General features: G+C 47.1%; 1 protein-coding gene across 1 annotated transcript in view; it reads left to right on the top strand.

The window, feature by feature from the left end:
* The window catches only part of MPHOSPH9 (M-phase phosphoprotein 9), a gene marked incomplete at both ends in the record, with an annotated part of 43986 nt that overhangs the window by 2392 nt on the left and 21678 nt on the right, over nt 1-19916 (top strand). Inside the window, 7 exons of the mRNA XM_080717595.1 lie at nt 1039-1192; nt 4996-5085; nt 5292-5794; nt 7137-7257; nt 11575-11665; nt 14965-15074; nt 19780-19905. Of these exons, the coding sequence (XP_080573721.1) occupies nt 1039-1192; nt 4996-5085; nt 5292-5794; nt 7137-7257; nt 11575-11665; nt 14965-15074; nt 19780-19905 (1195 nt within the window). The remainder of the gene's footprint in view (nt 1-1038; nt 1193-4995; nt 5086-5291; nt 5795-7136; nt 7258-11574; nt 11666-14964; nt 15075-19779; nt 19906-19916) is intronic.

The raw sequence follows: 19916 nt of genomic DNA, 5'->3' as shown, positions 1-19916 counted from the left end.
TTCTTCTTTTGAATTTCTATTAATAATTTCCCTTTCCTAACTTTTTACTATTTTGCTGTTTACTATTTTTATTTATATATATTTTATTTATATTAATATCATATATATATATATATATATTTACTATTTTTCTCTTCTTAACTGATTCTTTTTTTTTTTTTTTTTTGTGGTGCTGGGGGTGGAACCCAGGGGCTTTCTACCTCCAGGCTATACTCCCAGGCCTATTTTTTTATATTTTATTTGGAAACAGGGCCTCACTAAATAGCTGAGGCTGGCTTCAAACCTGTGCGATCCTCCTGTCTCAGCCTCCCAAGTGCTGGGATGACAAGCGTGTGTCACCACGCCCGGCCTTAACTAATTCTTTGAAACAAAGCAGAGTATCAATAAATAAATGAAAATGACCGTTTAGTGGCTAGATTTTAAACAAATTTTAATGTTCTGGTTTATGCTTTGTGTGTTTATAAAACAAATCTGAACTCAAGTTTGGTAATGCCGTCTTCCTGGAAAGAACCCGCGTTTTATACACTGAAAGGGCTATAAAGTCCTGAATATTTGTTACTAATTTGCTTGGCACAACTTTTATTCAAAGAACGCAGTGATAGCATCAGCTTATCTCACCCAATTAGGGGATCCAGGTAACAGGACTTGCCTGCGATTCTGGGCAGTGGAGACTGAACCCCTGCTACACAATGGAGGGCTGTTGAGAAGTAGGCCAGAATCATCTCTGGAATAACTGACAGCAGAGAAGTCAGAGGCTCTGCTGATCCCGAGGAGCACAGGCTCCTCCGCCCGTACTGTGGGGTGTCCCTGACTCCGGGAGAGGCCTCTTCTGTTGTATTCTTACAATTAAATGCTGTCCGTCATTTCACGGCTCTTTTCCTTCTGTGGCCAAACTAAGATCAGATTTTCAACAGTGAGGTGCCATTAGAAGTTTTAAATGTCAGAGGTTTTGTACGGCTCTGCTAAATCTTGAACTGCTGAATTATTAGCGCTTTGGTAGAATGAAGAAAACCATTTGACTTATTTATGTTTCAGCAGAAGTAGTCCCCACCTTAGTACAAATGGGGTGTCCTCTTTCTCAGGGAAGACCAGACCGTCTGCAGTGCAAGGAGCAGTCGAAGTCCTAACCTGCTTAACGCAAGAGCTGCACGACAGCGGGAAGGCCGATTCGGACCTTTGGAAAAACTGTGAGGTATCTTGTCTTGTTTCTGGGATTTAAAAATAACTGAATTTAAGTGAACCTCAACTGGACCCTAAATTACTAGAAATTTACATCCAGAAGAATATGATATTTATGAAAGAAAAGTGGTCAGGTGTCTTGATTGGGGAATAGTATTGAACAAATGTGAAAAGATTATCAAAGTTTTTCTTTCTTTCTTTCTTTTTTCTGTACTGGGGATGAAACCCAGGGGCATTCTACCTCCGAGCTACATCCCCAGCCCAATTTTATTTTATTTTATTTTATTTTTGCAGGGTCTGGGGATGGAACCCAGGGGCATTCGACCTCCGAGCTACACCCCCTGCCCTATTTTTTTTATTCTTTATTTTGAAACCGGGTCTCACTGAGTTACAGAGGGCCTCACTAAGTAGCTGAGGCTGGCCGCGAACCGCGATCCTCCTGTCTCAGCCTCCCGAATGCTGGGATTACAAGCGTGCGCCACCATGCATGGCAACGTTTTGTTTTTTTTTTATACTAAGAATTATAGCCAGGTATGGTGGCACAAGCGTGTAATCTCAGTACTTGGGGGGCTGAGACAGGAGGATATTAGGTTTGCAGCCAGCCTCAGCTACTTAGTGAGGACCTCTGCAACTTTGTGAGACCCTGCTTTAGAATAAAGGACAACCCGGACGTGATGGTGCAGGCTTATAATCCCAGCATTTGGGAGGCTGAGACTGGAGGATCGCGGTTCGGGGACAGCCTCAGCTCCTTAGTGAGGCCCTCAGTGAGACCCGGTTTCAAAATAAAGAATAAAAAAAAAAAAAATAGGGCAGGGAGTGTAGCTCGGAGATCGAATGCCCCTGGGTTCCATCCCCAGACCCGCAAAAAAAAAAAAAAAAAAAAAAGAATAAAGGACAAAAATTAGGGCTGGAGTTTTAGCTCAAAAATTAGGGCTGGAGTTTTAGCTCGGGGGTAGAATGTCCTTGGGTTCAATCCCTAGTACTATACACAAAAAAAGAATTAGACATACTAATTTTGTGTGTGTGTGTGTGGTACTGGGGGTGGAACTCAGAGGCTTTCTACCTCCAGGCTACACTCCCAGACCTATTTTATATTTTATTTGAAAACAGGGTCTCACTAAGTTGCTGAGAGCCTCACTAAGTAGCTGAGGCGGCTTTGAACCTGTGTGATCCTCCTGTCTCAGCCTCACAAGCGCGGGGATTACAAGCGTGCGCCACCATGCCTGCCTAATCTTTTATTTTTTGAAACAGGGTCTCACTGAGTTGTGGAGGGCCTCACTAAGAAGTTGAGGCTGGCCGCGAACCGCGATCCTCCAGTTTCTGTCTCCCAAATGCTGAGATTATGAGCGAGCGCCACCATGCCTGGCTGATTATTAATAATTAATTTATTTATCTTTTTTGCGGTACTGGAGATAGAATCCAGGGCATTCTACCTTCAAGCTCTACCCCCAGTTCACTTTTTTATTCTTTATTTTGAAACAGGGTCTCACTAAATTGTGGTAGCCATCTTCCTGTCTTACCCTCCCTAATTGCTGGGGTTATAAACGTCGGCCACCACGCATGCTCGACTTCCCCAAATTATTAATGTTACTAATGATAATTTTCTAAGTAAATCATATGGAATTGTTCTCCTTTTAAAAAAAACTTAAATTTGTGGCTGGGCGTGGTGGTGCACGCTTGTAATCCCTGAGCTAGGGAGGCTGAGACAGGAGGATCACATGGGTTCGCAGCCAGCCTCAGCTACTGAGTGAGGCTCTCAGCAACTCAGTGAGACCCTGTTTCCAAATAAAATAGAAAATAGGTCTGGGAGTATAGCCCGGAGGTAGAAAGCCCCTGGGTTCCACCCCCAGTACCACAAAACAACAAAACAAAACAAAAAAACCTGAAATCTGCTGGGCGTGGTGGCACATGCTTGTAATCCTAGCATTTAGGAAGCTGAGACAGGAGAATTGCAGTTCCTGGCCAGCCTCAGCTACTTAGACCCTTTGCAACTCAATGACCCTGTTTCCAAATAAAAAATAGGGCTGGGGGCGTAGCTTGGAGGTAGAATGTCCCTGGGTTCTATCCCCAGTATGGCAAAAAAAAAAAGCCGGGAGTGGTGGGCATGCTTGGAATCCCCGCACTTGGGAGGCGGAGACAGGAGGATCGCGCAGGTTCAAAGCCAGCCGCGCTGGCTTAAGAGACCCTGTTTCCAAATAAAAAGTATAAAAATAGGTCTGGGAGTGTAGCCCAGAGGTAGAAGGGTTTCCAGGAACCCCAGTACCACCAAAAAAACCCAAACAACTTGAATCTACATTGAAATATTTTAGATGTTCTAATTATAAAACTTCTACCCGGTGTCTTTCCACAGTCAGCTATGATACATTGCGTTATATTGTTTTCAGGTTATAATTTTTTCTTTGGGTTGTAGGTTAAATTGTGATATAAAAAGAAGCAGTTGAAACCAGATCAGGAATCTAAGGCACAGGGTTCTGAGTTCAAGGCCAGCCGGGGCCTTGTAGTCCCAGGGCTGGGGCGCAGATCGTGGGGAGCGCCTGCCTGGCACATGTGGGCCAGGGGCCCAGGCTCCAGCAGCAAAGTAAAAGCAACAGTCAAATCCCATTTCATAGGAGAGCGCTAGCGATGGCCTTTTCCGCTTACAGTGCTTATGCTGTAGAGAAATGTGTGAAATATTATTATTAAATTCTCAGCGATTTTGTTTTAAATGTTAATCATACTTTTAGAACCATAATTGGTGTTATTTTTCAGAATATAAGGTTGAATGAAAGATTACCTGCCTTAAATATTGTTAAAGATTTAGCAGTTGAAGCCAGACACAGGGGCTGTAAGTGCCCTGTAGGTCCAGTACTTGGGAGGCTGAGACAGGAGGATCACAGGTGGGAGGCCAGCCTCAGTAATTAATAAAAATTAGTGAGACCCTGTTTTGAAATAGAAGGGGCTGAGGGTATAGCTTGGAGGTAGAATACCCCTGGTTCAATCCTCCCCCCAAAAGTGAGGGGGTTCTGGGGCTGTAACAAAGTGGTAAGGCACTGTCCTAGCATGTGAAAGGCCCTGGGTTCAATCTAGTGCTGGGGGTGGGGGGAAATCCCTGCCTGGAGGGAAAATTCTTAGATTCTTGTGTCCTCAAAAAATATGTAAATTGCAGGGAGTATAGACTATTTTAGTTTGAAATGAATAATAATCTTTTTTTTTGGATGGAACCCAGGGACATTCGGCCTCTGAGCTACACCTCCTGCCTATTTTTTATTTTTTATTTTGAAACAGGGTCTCACTGAGTTGCAGAGGGTCTCACTAAGTAGCTGAGGCTGTCCGTGAACCGTGATCCTCCTGTCTCAGCCTCCCAAATGCTGGGATTACAAACATGCACCACCACGCCCGGCTAGCCCTTTTTAATAATTAAGTCAAGAATATGTTATTCATTGTATTCATACTATTCATAAACTTAAAATATTAACTATAGTATCTGACTAGGATAAATAAAATTGTTTCCACCAATTTGTATCCTAAAAAGTTTTTTTCAATTGTATCCTAAACAAGAAAATAATGATAAAACTGTGATTATTAAGCAGGCGTGGTGGCACACACTTGGAATCCCAGCATTCGGGAGGCTGAGACAGGAGGATTGCAGTTCATGGACGGCCTCAGCCACTTAGTGAGGCCCTCTGCAACTCAGTGAGAGCCGGTTTCAAAATAAAGAATAAAAAATAAGGCTGGGGTATAGCTCAGAGGTTAAAAAAAAGCCATTTTTCACTGGAGGAATTTTTCTTGAAAGGTTGTTAAGATTATTTTTAACTAAGATATTTTGTAATTTAATAGACCAGGTGGTTACAGTTGTTCAAGTTGGTGGAAAAACAATGCGAAGACCAGATCGTGGCTCAGCAGGAGCAGTTCCACAAGCAGATCCAGGCAAGTTGCCATTTATGTGGAGTGAAAAAAGTTTGTAGGGTTTGCAGAAGAGTCGGTTCATACTTGCTGTCAGCTTTGCTCATTGACAAGCTCAAGAGCAGCTTATGTGAGCAGCTTCATATTTTGAAGCATGGTATTTTATAGCACTTAGAAGAAGGTGATGTTTCATATATTTTCTTACCCAAATCTTAACTTTTTGTTCCCAGTGTATACAGGAGGAAATAAGAAGTGTCGTCAGATTACAGATCAGCAATGCTTCCTGGGCTTCCCGCAACAGTTCTTCAGGCAAACCAGGATCTTCAGGAAGTCAGATGGGTTTTTTTTCTGAAAATAGTGAGAGAAATGAATCTGTCGTTAGTTATCCTGAGCCTCGGGAGCCTGAGATGCAGCAGGAAGTGTCAACATCGCAGCCAGACTGCAACGTGGAGGGCAGCTCTGTGAGCAGCGGCTACGGCACCTGCTGCGTCTCAGAGCTCCAGGCCCGCCGGCCCCCAGACGCCGCGGCGCCCATGGAGCCGCCAGGGGGCGCCGCCGAGGGCCCGCGCCCGGACTCCCCTGCAGGGGGCGCCAGAAGCAGGAGTTTCTACGCACAGACTCCCGGAGACTTCTGCGACTCCTTAAAGGAAGACATTTCCACTTGTCCTGCTGAATTTGAACATAACTTTCTGAGTGAAAAGATTTCTGAAGTATACGGTGGAAAAGCAAATAGGTGAGTAGAAATTCTCCATCACTCACAGAGAGGTTTATTAGAGTCTAGTGAACGGAGTTCCTTTCAATTGGAGTATAATAGAATGAACATGTACTTATTTTTACCATTAAAATAAGTTTCTTGAGCCGGGCGTGGTGGCGCACGCTTGTCATCCCCGCGCTTGGGAGGCGGAGACAGGAGGATCACGCAGGTTCAAAGCCAGACTCACTGGCTTAAGAGACCCTGTTTCCAAATAAAAATATAAAATAGGTCTGGGAGTGTAGCCCGGAGGTAGAAGGGTTCCATCCCCAAGCTGGGCATGGTGGCACACGCTTGTATCCCAGCATTCAGGAGGCCGAGACCGGAGGATTGCTGTTCGTGGACAGCCTCAGCTACTTAGTGAGGACTCCTCAATTTAATGAGACCCTGTTTCAAAATAAAAAATAGGGCTGGGTGTGTAGCTTGGAGGTAGAATGCCCCTGCATTGCATCCCCAGTACTGCAAAAAAAAGGAAAAAAAAAGTCACTTGGCCCACTACTTAGGAGGATAAGACAAGAGGATTGTAGGTTCATGGTCCGCCTCAGCACCTTAGCAAGGCCTTCTGCAACTTAGTAAGACTCTGATTTAAAATAAAAAATTTAAATAGGGCTAGGGGTATAGCTCAGAGGTAGAATGCCTCTGACTCTGAGTTCAGTCCCCGGTAACACACATACAAAACAATGTGCGTGGCTGGGCATGGTGGCGCACACTTGTAATTCCGGTATTTGGGAGGCTAAGACAGGAGGATTAGGGGGATTGCAGGTACGAGGACGCCTCAGCAACCTAGTAAGACCCTGTTTCAAAACCAAAGACGAGAGGCATAGCTTGGAGATGGAATGTCCCTTGTTTCAATCTCCAGTACCATAAAGAAATGGAAAAAGAATTTTTTTTTGGTGGTACTGGGTCCTGGAAACCCTTCTACCTCCGGGCCACACTCCCAGACCTATTTTATATTTTTATTTGGAAACAGGGTCTCTTAAGCCAGCGCAGCAGCTGGCTTCGAACCAGCGCGATCCTCCTGTCTCCGCCTCCCAGGCGCGGGGATGACAAGCGTGCGCACCACGCCTGGCTGGAAAAAGACTTTTTGAAGGGCCAGTGTGGTGGTTTTGCTGTTCTCATAGCTACAGACCGTGGGCTTCGCTACCGTCGGCCTTTTTCACTTTCCCTCTGGAAGAAACTGCAGATTTCCAGTGCGTTGATGAGCGTTCACCACCTTTCTACGAGAGCATCTCGAAGCGTTTCCCACGGAGGCCGTACCTACCGTGTCTGCTGTGTGAAGGGCAGCAACTAACGAGGGGAATTTTGGTTTTCTCGTCTTAAATAGCAAGTCGCTAACATCGTGGACTCGCAAGCTGAAGCAGAACCACCCGAAGAGAGTGCACACGGAGGAGGGACGCCCCGGGCCCGGGCCCGGGGGCGCGGGGAGCCAGAGGCCCGCGGAGAGGGTAGGTGGCGCGTCGCCGGGCTCATTCTCCCTTGTTGATTTGCTTATGTACAGTTTGTTGTGTCTCAGAGGACTGGGCAGAACCATTTGCTGTAAATATTGCGTCTTTAGTGGCTGGAAATCAGAGCTAATGAGACATAAAATACTACAAAAGTGGAAATACTACAAAAGTTAAATATTTCATTTTGTATTCCAAATGGATATATTCACCAGAGAGTACTCTATTTATTTGTAAAACAAACACACACACACACACACACACACACACACACACAAATACTCGGATGGGGGGGTATAGCTCCTAGGTAGAGCACTTGCCTAGCATGCTACCACAAAAAAACTTAAAAATCAAAATCAAATAATTCACATTACTATTAAGTATGAGTAGTACTGTATGAGTTGAGGACATTATGAAAAATATTGAAATCTGGATAATTTTTTTTTTTTTTTTTTTTTTTTTTGCGGTACTGGGGATGGAACTCAGGGCATTCTACCTCTGAGCTATATCCCCGCCCTATTTTTTATTTATTTTGAAACAGGGTCTCACTGAGTTGCCAAGGGTAAGTAGCTGAGGCTGTCCTCAATCCTTGATCCTCCTGTCTCAGCCTCTTGAATACTGGGATTACAAGTGTGCGCCACCACGCCTGGAAAAATATAAGAAATGAGATGCTTGTATTTTATCTGCCTCTTTTGCTGACTGGTCAGCTTCTCTATCCCAAGCCTTCCTGTGTCTTAAATCATCTATCTCTTGGGCAGGTTTTCTTTTTTTAGGTGAAGGATATACTTGGTATTGAGTTATTGGGCGAAATCAAGTTTCTTTGTTATTTTTGAGCTTTAAATGTTTTTTTTGTGTTTGTGTGTATAGTACTAGGGATGGAACCCAGGGGCACTCTACCTCTAAACTGCATCCCCTGCCCTATTATTTATTTTGAAACAGGGTCTCACTAAGTTGTGGAGGGCCTCACTAAGTAGCTGAGGCTGGCCTTGAACATCCAATCCTCCTGTCTTAGCCTCCCAGATACCAGGATGACAGGCACATGCCACCACACGGGCTTCTTTAAATGGTATTGAAGGCAGGTGTCATGGCGTACGCTTGTAATCCCAGCATTTGGGAGGCTGAGACAGGAGGATCATAGTTCGTGGCCAGCCTCAGCTACTTAGTGAGGCCCTTTGCAACTCAGTGAGACCCTGTTTCAAAATAAAGAATAGCCAGGTGTGGCGGCGCACGCTTGTAATCCCCACACTTGAGAGGCGGAGACAAGAGAATTGCTCAGGTTTGAAGCCAGCCGTGCTGGCTTAAGAGACCCTGTTTCCAAATAAAAAAAATATAAAATAGGTCTGGGAGTGTAGCCCAGAGGTAGAAGGGTTTCCAGGAACCCTAGTACCACCAAAAAATTAAAAAAGTAAAAAATAGGGCTGGGCTGGTCGTGTATCTTGGGGGTAGAATGCCCTGGGTTCCATCCCCAGTACTTGGCTTAGAGGTGGCGTGGGCTGGCGCTTGCGCTGCATCTTGCCTCGTGATTCGCAGGCGTGGGAACGCTCCTCCTCGTCCTCTTTCCCCATTGTTGGGTTTTGTTCTAGAGTGGGAATGCTTATTAAAATTCTCTTCTGATCTAAGTTTCCTTTTGCACAGTGCTGGTTTATTTTTGGTGGTAGCTAATTTGGAGTACATCTTGAAATTCTATATTATTTAGCAGAAGGGTTTTCCAGAGTTCAAGACCTTAGTCCGTGGTCCTTTGTCTCGGGTGGACGTGACTTTTCCATTCCATAGGCTGAAGGAATGGGGGTTTCTCAGATGGTGGCACAGTGACTGTTCCTGAGCCGATAAGGGCCGCTTCTGGGGCTGAGAGGCTTCCTCTCGGAGGGTTTTGTTGCTGCAGGCTTTTCACTGGGAGCAGGCCCGCTGTCTGTCTGCCAGAGGCGTGCAGTGGGGCGGAGCACATGAGCCCTCGGGCCACCGTGTGTGTCCGCCCGTGGCCGAATGCGCCTGGGGCTGCTCCGCTGGGATCATTGGACCTAACCTTCCCCAACCGCCTCTCCCTCTTTTAAGCACTGACACAGACTTGAACAGGTAGCAGTTTTAAAAGAGATGAAAGATGACTTAGGAATTTCTCTCTTGAAATAAAGAGACTGAGAGGGTGGTGCATTAAAGACTTACGTGATCACCCTTTTCCTGGTAAAGTGCTGCCATTAAAGTTACAAATTTTTTTTTTTTTTTTTTTTTTGGTGGTACTGGGGTTCCTGGAAGCCCTTCTTCCTCCGGGCTACACTCCCAGACCTATTTCATATTTTTGAAACAGGGTCTCTTACACCAGCACGGCTGGCTTCGAACCTGCGCGATCCTCCTGTCTCCGCCTCCCAAGCGCGGGGATTACAAGCGTGCGCCACCACGCCAGGCTAAAGTTACAAATTTTTTAATATTTTTTTGGTGGTACTGGGGATGGAACCCAGTAGCTTTCTACCTCTGGGCTATACTCCCAGACCTATTTTTTATTTGGAAACAGGGCCTCACTAAGTTGCTGAGAGCCTCACTAAGTAGCTGAGGCTGGCTTCGAACCTGTGCGATCCTCCTGTCTCAGCCTCCCAAGTGCTGGGATTACAAGTGTGCGCCACCACGCCCAGCTCGCTCTCTTTTTTTTTTGTGGTACTAGGGATTAAACCCAGGGGCATTCTACCTTTAAACTACACCTGCAGCTTTATTTTATTTTTTGATTTTGAAACATGGTTTCACTAGGCTGATGAGAGTCTCACTGCTTGCTGAGTCTGTCCTGGAACCTGTGATCCTCCTGTCTCAGCCTCTCAGGTACTAGGCTTACAGGCATGCGCCACCACGTCTGGCTTCAGTTACTCCTGCCTTTTGTGTGTCTGTGGTACTGGGGATTGAGCCCAGGGGCATCCTACCTCCAAGCTACATACTCAACCCTATTTTATTTTTATTTGGAAATGGTCTCTCCAAGTTTTCGAGACTGTCCTCAAACCTGCAGTGCACCTGACTCAGCCTCCCAAGTACTGGGATTACGGGCAGGCGCCACTGCACCTGGCTCAAGCGAAAGAGTTTTTGTGTGTGTGTGTGGGGTTGAACTCAGGGCAGTCTACCTAGGAGCTACACCCTCAGCCCTATTTTTTATTTTATTTTTTGCGGGTCTGTTGGTGGAACCCAGGGGCATTTGACCTCCAAGCTACACCCCCTGCCCTATTTTATTTTTTATTTTGAAACAGGGTCTCACTGAGTTGCAGAAGGCCTCGCTAAGTAGCTGAGGCTGTCTGCGAACTGCGATCCTCCGGCCTCAGCCTCCTGAATGCTGGGATTACAAGCGTGCGCCACCATGCCCGGCTCTATTTTTATTTTTAATTTGAAACAGGGTCTCATTAAGTTGCTAAAGGCCTCACTAAGTTGCTGAGGCTGAGGGCAAACCTGTGATCCTTCTGTCTCAGCCTCCTAAGTACCGGGATTACAAGCGTGCACGCCCACCCTTGGATCTTGATAATATCTTTAATATCACAAGAAATTTGTTTCCAAGTAAAGATGCGTGACAGGGGTATTTCCACGTAAACTTTTCTTAGTTCCTCCATTGTTAAACTTTTCATTCCTATTAAAGCTCTTTAAAGCTGGCCATGGTGGTGCGCGTTTGTAATCCCAGCATTTGGAGGCTGAGACAGGAGGATTGAGGTTTGTGGACAGCCTCGGCACTTAGTGAGGCCCTCCACAACTTAGTGAGACCCTGTTTCAAAATAAAGACTAACCAGGCATGGTGGCGCACGCTTGTAATCCTAGTATTTGGGAGGCGGAGACCAGAGGATCCTGTTTCACGGACAGCCTCAGCTACTTAGCGAGGCCCTTTGCAATTCAGTGAGACTGTTTCAAAAAAATGAAAAGACTAAAAAATAGGGCTGGGGGTGTAGCTCGGAGGCACAGTGCCCTTGAGTTTCATCCAGTACTTCAAAAAACAAATAAAACAAACAAACAAAAACAAAAAGAATAAAAAACAGGGCTGGGGGTGTAGCTCAGAGGTAGAATGCCCCTGGGTCCACCCCCAGTACCGCAGTACCCGGTGCCTTCCAAGTACTAGAATTTCTAGCATGCACTCGCACCCTGGGCTGCCTCCTAGCCCCTTTTATTTTGAGCTAGCCTCACTAAGTTGCTTAGGGCCTCGCCGGGTTGCTCAAGCCGGCCTTGAGCCTGTGATCCTTCTCCGTCAGCCTCCCGAGTACTGGGATTACTGATGTGCGCCACCGGACCTGGCTTGTGCTTTGGTTCGGAGCTCAGTAGATAACGTCAGTCTCCGGTTTTCTCCTGGTTTCCCGTCTTGAACTGCAGCCTGACTCTGCCGCTGCCTCACACCCTCGCGCTTTTTACCTCTGCCAGCCAGATGCCAGCCCCGGCTCCTGGATGTCCGATTCAGGAACAGGTATGGAACTTTAAACTCGCAGCTTTTTTTAAGCAACTGCACTTCTTATTGCAGGATGATAGTCTAGAGGGTACTAGTGTGGTCTCCGTGTGTTGTGTGCCCCTAGCAGCCATAACTTTCTTACATGCCTGAATTTGTGTTGCAGGCTCCGGAAAGATAAAAGGAAACGGTGTTTTTGCAGTGATTTCAAATTTCAAAATGGCTGCAGAAATCTTCCCAGTCTTTTTTTTTTTTTTTTTTTTTTTTTTTTTGCAGGTCTGGGGATGGAACCCAGGGGCATTCTACCTCCAAGCTCCACCCCCTGCCCTACTTTAATCTTTATTTTGACACAGGGTCTCACTAAGTAGCGGAGGCTGTCCGCGAACCACGATCCTCCATCTCAGCCTCCTGAAAGCCGGGATGACAAGCGCGCCCACCATGCCCGGCTTCTCCGCCTTTTGCATTTGCTCCATAATTAGTTAACACGTTTGTCTCGGTCAGCATTCTCACTGCTGTCCCCAGAGCACCTGATGCCCACAGCCTGGAGGGAGGAGAATGTGTTTGGGGCTCACAGCTCTGGAGGTTCCAGTCCACGTTCGCTGCTCACGCCTGCAGTCAGAGGCAGCTCTTCTCTCGCCAAGGCCACACCCCGTGGGCCGCCTCCTCCAGCCACACCCTGCCTGCACCCTCATCACCCAGCACATCAGTAATCCACCAGGATGCTTGCCTCCTGAAGCGCTTAGAACCCTCATGGTTGAACTATTCATCTCTGAACGTTTCTGCGCTGTCTCACATGAGCTTTTGCAGGAGACATTCTATATCCAGACCATAACAAAGCCCGCACCCTCTGCGCCGTCTTTGTGCTCTGTGGCGAGCTATTCTAGTCGGACTGGCTTTTATATTGACTTTCTTTTTTCTTTTCTTCCTGCTCCCCATCTAATTCATCAGGATAAATTAGCTTTTGCCAACCTCTCCCCCCACACCCCGCCACCGTGCTGGTGGAGCCTCCCACTGTCGCTACAGGGATCATTTTAAAAGAGGAGTTTAGCCAGGCGTGGTGGGCACGCTGTCATCCCCGCGCTTGGGAGGTGGAGACAGGAGGATCGCACGGGTTCAAAGCCAGCCTCAGCTACTTAGTGAAGCTTTCAGTAACTTAGTGAGACCCTGTTTCCAAATAAAGTATAAAACAGGTCTGAGAGTATAGCCTAGAGATAGAAAAGCCCCTGGGTTCCACCCCCAGAACCACACACACACAAAAAAGACAAGTCATATCTTGTCACTGGCCTGCACAGAACCCTGCAATGGGCCCGTTTCCTCAGAATATAAGCCGCATCCTGCACAGGCCCCCACAGCCCATGGGCTTGGCCTCTTTGTCTTCTGCCGGTCTCCCTCCGCCTCCGCAGGGAGGCTGTCTGCTCCACACACAGCCTTGCCCTTTCTCACGGCTGTGCCCTGGCTGCTGTCTCTGTTGCACACGCTTTTCTCCCCACGGGAAGCTTCCGCGTAGGCTAAAATGTCCAAGTCCGACCTGTCCCTTCAGGAGCTGGCCCTCCTGTGAAAGGCAGGGCTCGCCCCACCCCACCCCCTCGTCTGGCTTTAAAGTTTTACCCTCAGTGCGGATGACCTGGCAGCTCGCTGGCGTTCCTGTCTCCACCTGTCCCCCGGCCTGGGATGCCAGATGCTTAATAAGTACTCCAGTTATTGAGCTCTTTACACTGCTTCTGTGTCCATCTGTACTATTTAAAAAGAAATGACTGCCAGGCGTGGTGGGCACGCTCGTAATCCCAGCATCTGAGAGGCTGAGACAGGAGAATCACAGTTCACGGCCAGCCTCAGCTCCTTAGACCCTTTACAACTCAGTGAGACCCTGTTTCAAAATAAAGAATGAGAAATAGGGTTGGGGTGTAGCTCAGAGGTAGAATGCTCCTGGCTTTCATCCCCAGTACTTCTAAAAAGAAAGAAAAAAAGAAATTACTGTCTTTTTCTTTCTTTCTTTTTTTTAATGGTACTGGGGATGGAACCCAGGGAACATCCTATCTCTGAGCTACATCCCCAGTCCTTTTAATTTTGTTTTGAAACAGGGTCTTGCTAGGATGTCAAGTCCTGGGATTATAGGCGTAGGCCACCACACCTGATTTATTGTCTTTTTTTTTTTCTCCTCCTTTTCCTCCTCCTCTCCTCCTTCTCCTCCACCTCTCCTTGCCCCCCTCCTCTTCCTCCTTCTTCTTTGTGGTACTGGGGACTGAGCACAGGGACATTCTACCTATGAGCTACACTTCCAGCCCTATTTTATTTTTTATTTTGAAACAGGACCTCACAAGGATGCTGAGGTTGGCTGGAGCCTGCAATCTTCCTGTTTCAGCCTCCCAAGTACTGGTATTATAAACATGTGCCATCACGTTCAGCTGAAAATAAGTTTTAAGTTGTACTAATTCATTTTGAGTGTGTGTGTGTGTGTGTGTGTGTGTGTGTGTGTGTGTGTGTGTCTAGTGTTGGAACCCAGAGGCATTCTATCTCCGAGCTATACCCCCAGGCCTATTTTTTCTTCCTTCCTTCCTTCCTCCCTCCCTCCCTCCCTCCCCCTCTCCCCCTCCCTCTCTCCCTCTCTCCCTCTCTCCCTCTCTCCCTCTCTCTTTTTTCTTTTGCAGGTCCGGGGATGGAACCCAGGGGCATTTGACCTCCAAACTACACCCCTTGCCCTAATTTTTTATTCTTTGTTTTGAAACAGGGTCTCACTAAGTTGAGGAGGGCCTCACTGAGTAGCTGAGGCTGTCCGCAAACCACGATCCTCTTGTCTCAGCCTCCCAAATGCTGGGATTACAACTGTGCACCACCTCGCCCAGCTCATTTTGACTCTTAATAATAGTTTAGTTTTAAAATTTATAACACTAAGGTAGCATTCTTTTTTTTTTTTCTCTCTCTTTTTTTTTTTTTTTTTTTTTTTTTTTGCGGGAACCCAGGGGCATTTGGCCTCCGAGCTACACCCCCTGCCCTACTTTTTATTCTTTATTTTGAAACCGGGTCTCACTGAGTTGCAGAGGGCCTCACTAAGTAGCTGAGGATGTCCGCGAACCGCGATCCTCCAGGTCTCAGCCTCCCGAGTGCTGGGATGACAAGCGTGCGCCCCCACGCCCGGCTTAAGTTAGCATTCTTAAGTGCTATGGCATTTATGTGACGTTTCCTAAAAATTAAGCTCGCTGTAACCAGAGAGACAAAATCGGCTCCTTCCCAGTTTGCCTATTTTTCTATAGGTAGAAATAAGTTGTTGTAGAAAGCCTTTGTACCCTCTTCCCTCAATCCCTTTTGCCTGTTGCCTTTAGGACTGACTTACTGGAAGCTGGAGGAAAAGGACATGTACCACCCTTTGCCGGAGGCTTTGGAGAGGACGTTTGTGCCGCCCTGCGCCATGGAGGACAGGCCTCTAGGCCAGGTAAAGCAGAATTTCAGTGCATTGCACTTTCTGGTTGCAGTCGAGTTCTACTTTATATTGTAGTTGATAACTTCTGAAACACTGTAAGAAGCATGACTTTAGAGTTGTATTCATTTGCTTTCAAATTCTGACTGTCATTTATCTCCATGTAAGTTAGAAAGGTTACTTAAGAGTGATGCACAAGGTCTGAGCGGAGAAAGGCCTCCAGTTCTTGTGCCCTGATAGTGCCATTGAGAAAGGTTTAAATTGCCTGGTTATGGGCTTTATAGGGAAGAAATGTCCTATTTAACAGACATGAGACTCAGGAGATGGCGTATAGCGCAAATAGACTGACCTCACGGGGCGACGGTGCCTCCAGCAACACTGCTGAGGGCCCGCAGTCCAGAGCGATGACCCGGGGACGATGAGGCCCGGCTGGAAGGCCAGGTCTGAAGTGGACAGGCCGGGCCAGCCTAGAACCCCGGAATGTGCTCCTCATGATGTGGGCAGTCAGCCGCGGATCGGATGGAAGCGATTCATGTTCCCAAGAGGAAAAGTCCTGGCTTGTTCTCTTGTGCTCACACAAAAACAAAAAGGTTCTGAGGTTCTTCGGGACCCTCTTAGGGCATACATGAACTGCTGAGAGGAGCCAGGCTGGCACGGGCATGTCTCCACGGCCCTGATATGCCCGACCCTGAGGAACGAGCCCGGAAGGCGCTTCCTTCTCTGCACCGTCTTAGTCCTTGGCCTGTGCTTTGCTCTAGATAACAAGTTATTTCTGTGCATCCTGAGTTTATCATTAAGAGATGCTTGGTTTCAACTTCTCAGTAAAAGAGGCTTCTGAAAAAGGACTTGCAGAAGATCTCTGCTCTTCACCCCAGCTGCCCTGAACAAAAAGAAAGAAAGCACAGGTTACTTAAAATTGGAATCAAGCATCCCAGTACTGGAGAGGCTGAGACAGGAGGACCACAGGTTGTTGGCTAACCCCAGCAATTTAGTGAGGCCCTCAGCAACCTAGTGAGACCCTCTTTCAAAATAAAAATAAAATAGGGCTGGGATTGTAGCTTGAAGGTAGAATGCCCCTGGCTTCAATCTACAGTTCTGCAAAAAACAACAGAAAAAAAAAACATGAGAGGCATTGGGTGAGGTTTTACCTGGCTTAGTGGTTATGTAGAATGAGCTTACTCCCCACTGCCAATGGAGACTGTGGCTGGCCTTGGTGATTAGCCCTCCCTTAGGACTGGCTCTCAGAGGGCCCTAGGATTTTCTTTTCTTTTCTTTTCTTTTCTTTTTTTTTGGTGTGTGTGTGTGTGTGTGTGTGTGTGTGTGTATGTGTGTGGTACTGGGGTGGAACCCAGGGGCTTTCTACCTCCAGGCTATACTCCCAGCCCTATTTTATACTTTATTTGAAAACAGGGTCTCACGAAGTTGCTGAGAGCCTCCCTAAGTAGCAGAGGCTGGCTTCGAACCTGTGCTCTCCTCCTGTCTCCGCCTCCCAAGCGCTGGGATGACAAGCGTGCCCAGCTGTCCCTAGGATTTTCTTCTAAGCTGCCAACACTTACCGGCTCAATTCTGATGGTTCTGCTATGTGCTGTGAGCCAGCAGTGCCCATCCTGTCATGCTGGTGACTGGTGGAGTAACCGGGTGATGCCATTAGTTGCAAAGGCACCTCACTTCAGAGATACTGGCCATGAAAAGGACATCGGAGAGGTACCTCACTGTCACGAGCCCTGGAGGCGGTGCTCCTCCTCCTGACTGCAGGCTTGGTGTCAGCTTGGTGGGCTGAGCCGGTGGGTGGCGCACACCTGTGAGCAGGCCCACACAGAGGATCGCAGGTTTGAGGCCAGCCTCGGCAACTAACTGAGTGAAACTCAGCTTCAAAGCAAAAATAAGATTGGGGGTGTGTGTCAGGAGTGAACGCCCTTGGGTTCAATCCCCAGTCCCACATACATGCAGCAAGCGTAGAATTCTAAAGCAGGATCATGGGAATTGCACATTTTAAGGGTTTAGTGTGTAACAAATTTGTCTTTACTGCATATGTTAAAAGTATAATCAATTGCCCCATTCACAGATAAGTATAGGGTTTACTCAGAAATTAATTCATGGTAAGCCAGGTGCAGTGGCCCAGGCCTGTATTCTCAGCTACTTGGGAGGCTGAGGCAGGATTGCTTGATCCAGGAATTTGAGATCAGCCTCGCAACATAGCAAGACTCCTCTCAAAAAAAAAAGTTCTTTTCATGACACGGTGCAGCTTTGGGAAAGTCTAGAAATGAGGTGTGAGTGTAAAGCTGTAGGATGACTGTTCCTTCAGTGTATCTCTTGTCAGGTAGATAGTCTCATTTGAGACAGTGCTCACATTTCAGTTGGAGGCTCAGGGTTAGTTTGTTTCCTTGTCCCATCAGGCAGAAGTTGCCGCCTTGAACTAATTGTACCTCCCAAAGCTACACCCCCTGCCCTATTTTTCATTCTTTATTTTGAAACAGGGTCTCACTAAAAGTTATGGAGGGCCTCACTAAGTAGCTGAGGCTGTCTGTGAACTGCGATCCTCTGGTCTCAGCCTCCCGAATGCTGCGATTACAAGCGTGCTCCACCACACCCGGCTTCTATCTCTATTTTTTTATTCTTTATTTTGAAACAGAGTTTCACTGAGTTGTGGAGGACCTCACTAAGTAGCTAAGGCTGGCTTATTTTTATTTTTATTTTTTTTTTCAGTACTGGGAATTGAACCCTGGGCATTCTACTCTGAGCTACACTCCCAGCCCTCTTTTTTATTCTTTATTTTGGAAAAGGGTCTCGCCAAGTTGAGAAGAGCCACACTCAGTATCTAAGACTGGGCCAGTCTGCGATCCTGCCCTCTCAGCCTCCCAGGTACCGGCAGTACTTGGCAGTAATTTTTAGTTTTGAAACAGGGTCTTGCTAGGTAGATGAGGGTCTTGCTAAGTTGCTGAAGCTGGCTTTGAACCTGTGATCTTCTTGACTCAGCCTCTCAGGACTAGGATTACAGATGTGAGCCACCACACCCATCTGAGCACTTTTTATTTTTTCCTCTCTCCTCCTCCTCTTCCTTTTTTTTTTTTTTTTTTTTTTTTTTGGCACCCCAGCCTCTTTTATCTTTTTAAAAATTTTTTGTTTGGGAACAGAGTCTCACTAGGCTTCTAGAAGTCTCGCTACATTGTTGAGGCTGTCCTTGAACCTACTATCCTTCTGTCTCAGCCTCCTAGGTCCCGGCATTACAGATTTGAGCCACCACATCTGGCCTGCCGATTCTTTAAATAAAACCACAATTATGCCACCTGCAGTGGCGCACAGCTGTAATCCCAGCCACTTGTGAGGTCGCGGCAGAGGATGACGTGTGAAGCCAGTCTTGACACTTAGTGAGGCCTGTCTCAAAATGAAAGACAAAAGTGCTTTGGCCCTTGGTGTTGACCTCTAGCACCCCCACCACACCCCAACAGTGCGGGGCGCAGCCGCACAGGCCGCAGGATGCCAGCTCTTGGCTCTTGCCGCTTGAGTCACGTGGCATTAATTTGGCCAAAAGTTTTCTTGTCCTGTTTCACTCGCTCATCAAAACTTGATTCTTGGGGCTGGGCTGCAGCTCAGTAGCAAAGCACTGCTTGATTGCAAGTGCAGTGCCCTGGTTCAGTTCCCAGTGTCAAAAAGACAAAAAATAGTCCAAACTTAATTCTTATTTTGATGGAGGAAGACTGTGTTTTAGTCAGCTTTCTATTGCTGTGACAAATGCATGAGATAAACAACTTAGAGGAAGAAAGGTTTAAATTGCTCGTGGCGTCAGAGGTTCCGGTCCCCGAGTGGCGCCCGCTTGGTTTTGGGCCTGTGGTGGGCAGCTCCTCATGGGAGGAGCTTGTGGCATGAAGCCTCTCACCTCCTGGAGGCGGGGAGCCAGTGGAGAAAGGGTGCAAGGCCTCCCACACCCCAGTAGCGCCGTGGCCGGACGGTCCTTCAACGGCTGAGCCTGCGTGGGACAGTCAGGATCCAGGCCTTAACAGCCACCAGCGAGGGCTGTGGTCCTGGAAATGTTCGTAGGCTGCCAGGTAATTTAGGCTCAGATTATCCCCCAATACTAGGCGATATCCCCTTAAAATAGTTAGGAGGCCGAGCATGGTGGCGCACGCTGGGAATCCCAGCATTCGGGAGGCTGAAGCAGGAGGCTCGTGGTTCTAGGATAGCCTCAGCTACTTAGTGAGACTCTGTTTTAAAATAAAGAATAAAAATAGGGCTGGGGTATAGCCCGGAGGTAGAAAGCCCCTGGGTTCCATCCCCAGTACCGCAAAAAAAAAAAGAGATAGGAAATTTTTTCATTTTGAGGGAGACTCAGCTTAGGAAATTCAGCTACCAAATGTATTATTAATCTGACAGTCTAGATTTTCTTTTTTCTTTTTCTGTTTTTTTTTTTTTTTTTTTTGTGGTACTGGGGTTCCTGGAAGCCCTTTTACCTCCGGGCTACACTCCCAGACCTCTTTTTACATTTTTTTATTTGGAAACAGGGTTTCCTAAGCCAGCGCGCGCAGCTGGCTTCGAACCTATGCGATCCTCATGTCTCTGCCTCCCAAGCGCGGGGATTACAAGCGTGCCCACCACACCCGGCTTAGATTTTCAATTTATTTAAAATCTTTCAAAAACATTTTTTTGGTGCTGATCTTGAAGTCAGTAAATTTGTTCTATCATTGCCAGTACCATTGAAATGATTTCGTTTCATATCTTCAAGTCTAATACTAGTAAGGAGATGAAGCTCCCATCACTGAAGGATATTTATCATAAAAAACAAAGGGGAAGCAAGCAGTTACCTGCGCGGAACCTCACCTCTGCCTCCGCCCCGAGTCACCCGCCCGAGGTAAAGTCGCA

Source organism: Muscardinus avellanarius (genome assembly GCF_963383645.1).
Source record: "Muscardinus avellanarius genome assembly, chromosome: 21".
NCBI lineage: Eukaryota > Metazoa > Chordata > Mammalia > Rodentia > Gliridae > Muscardinus > Muscardinus avellanarius.
Note: the sequence above shows the minus strand (reverse complement) of the source record. Positions and strands in the feature narration are given on the sequence as shown.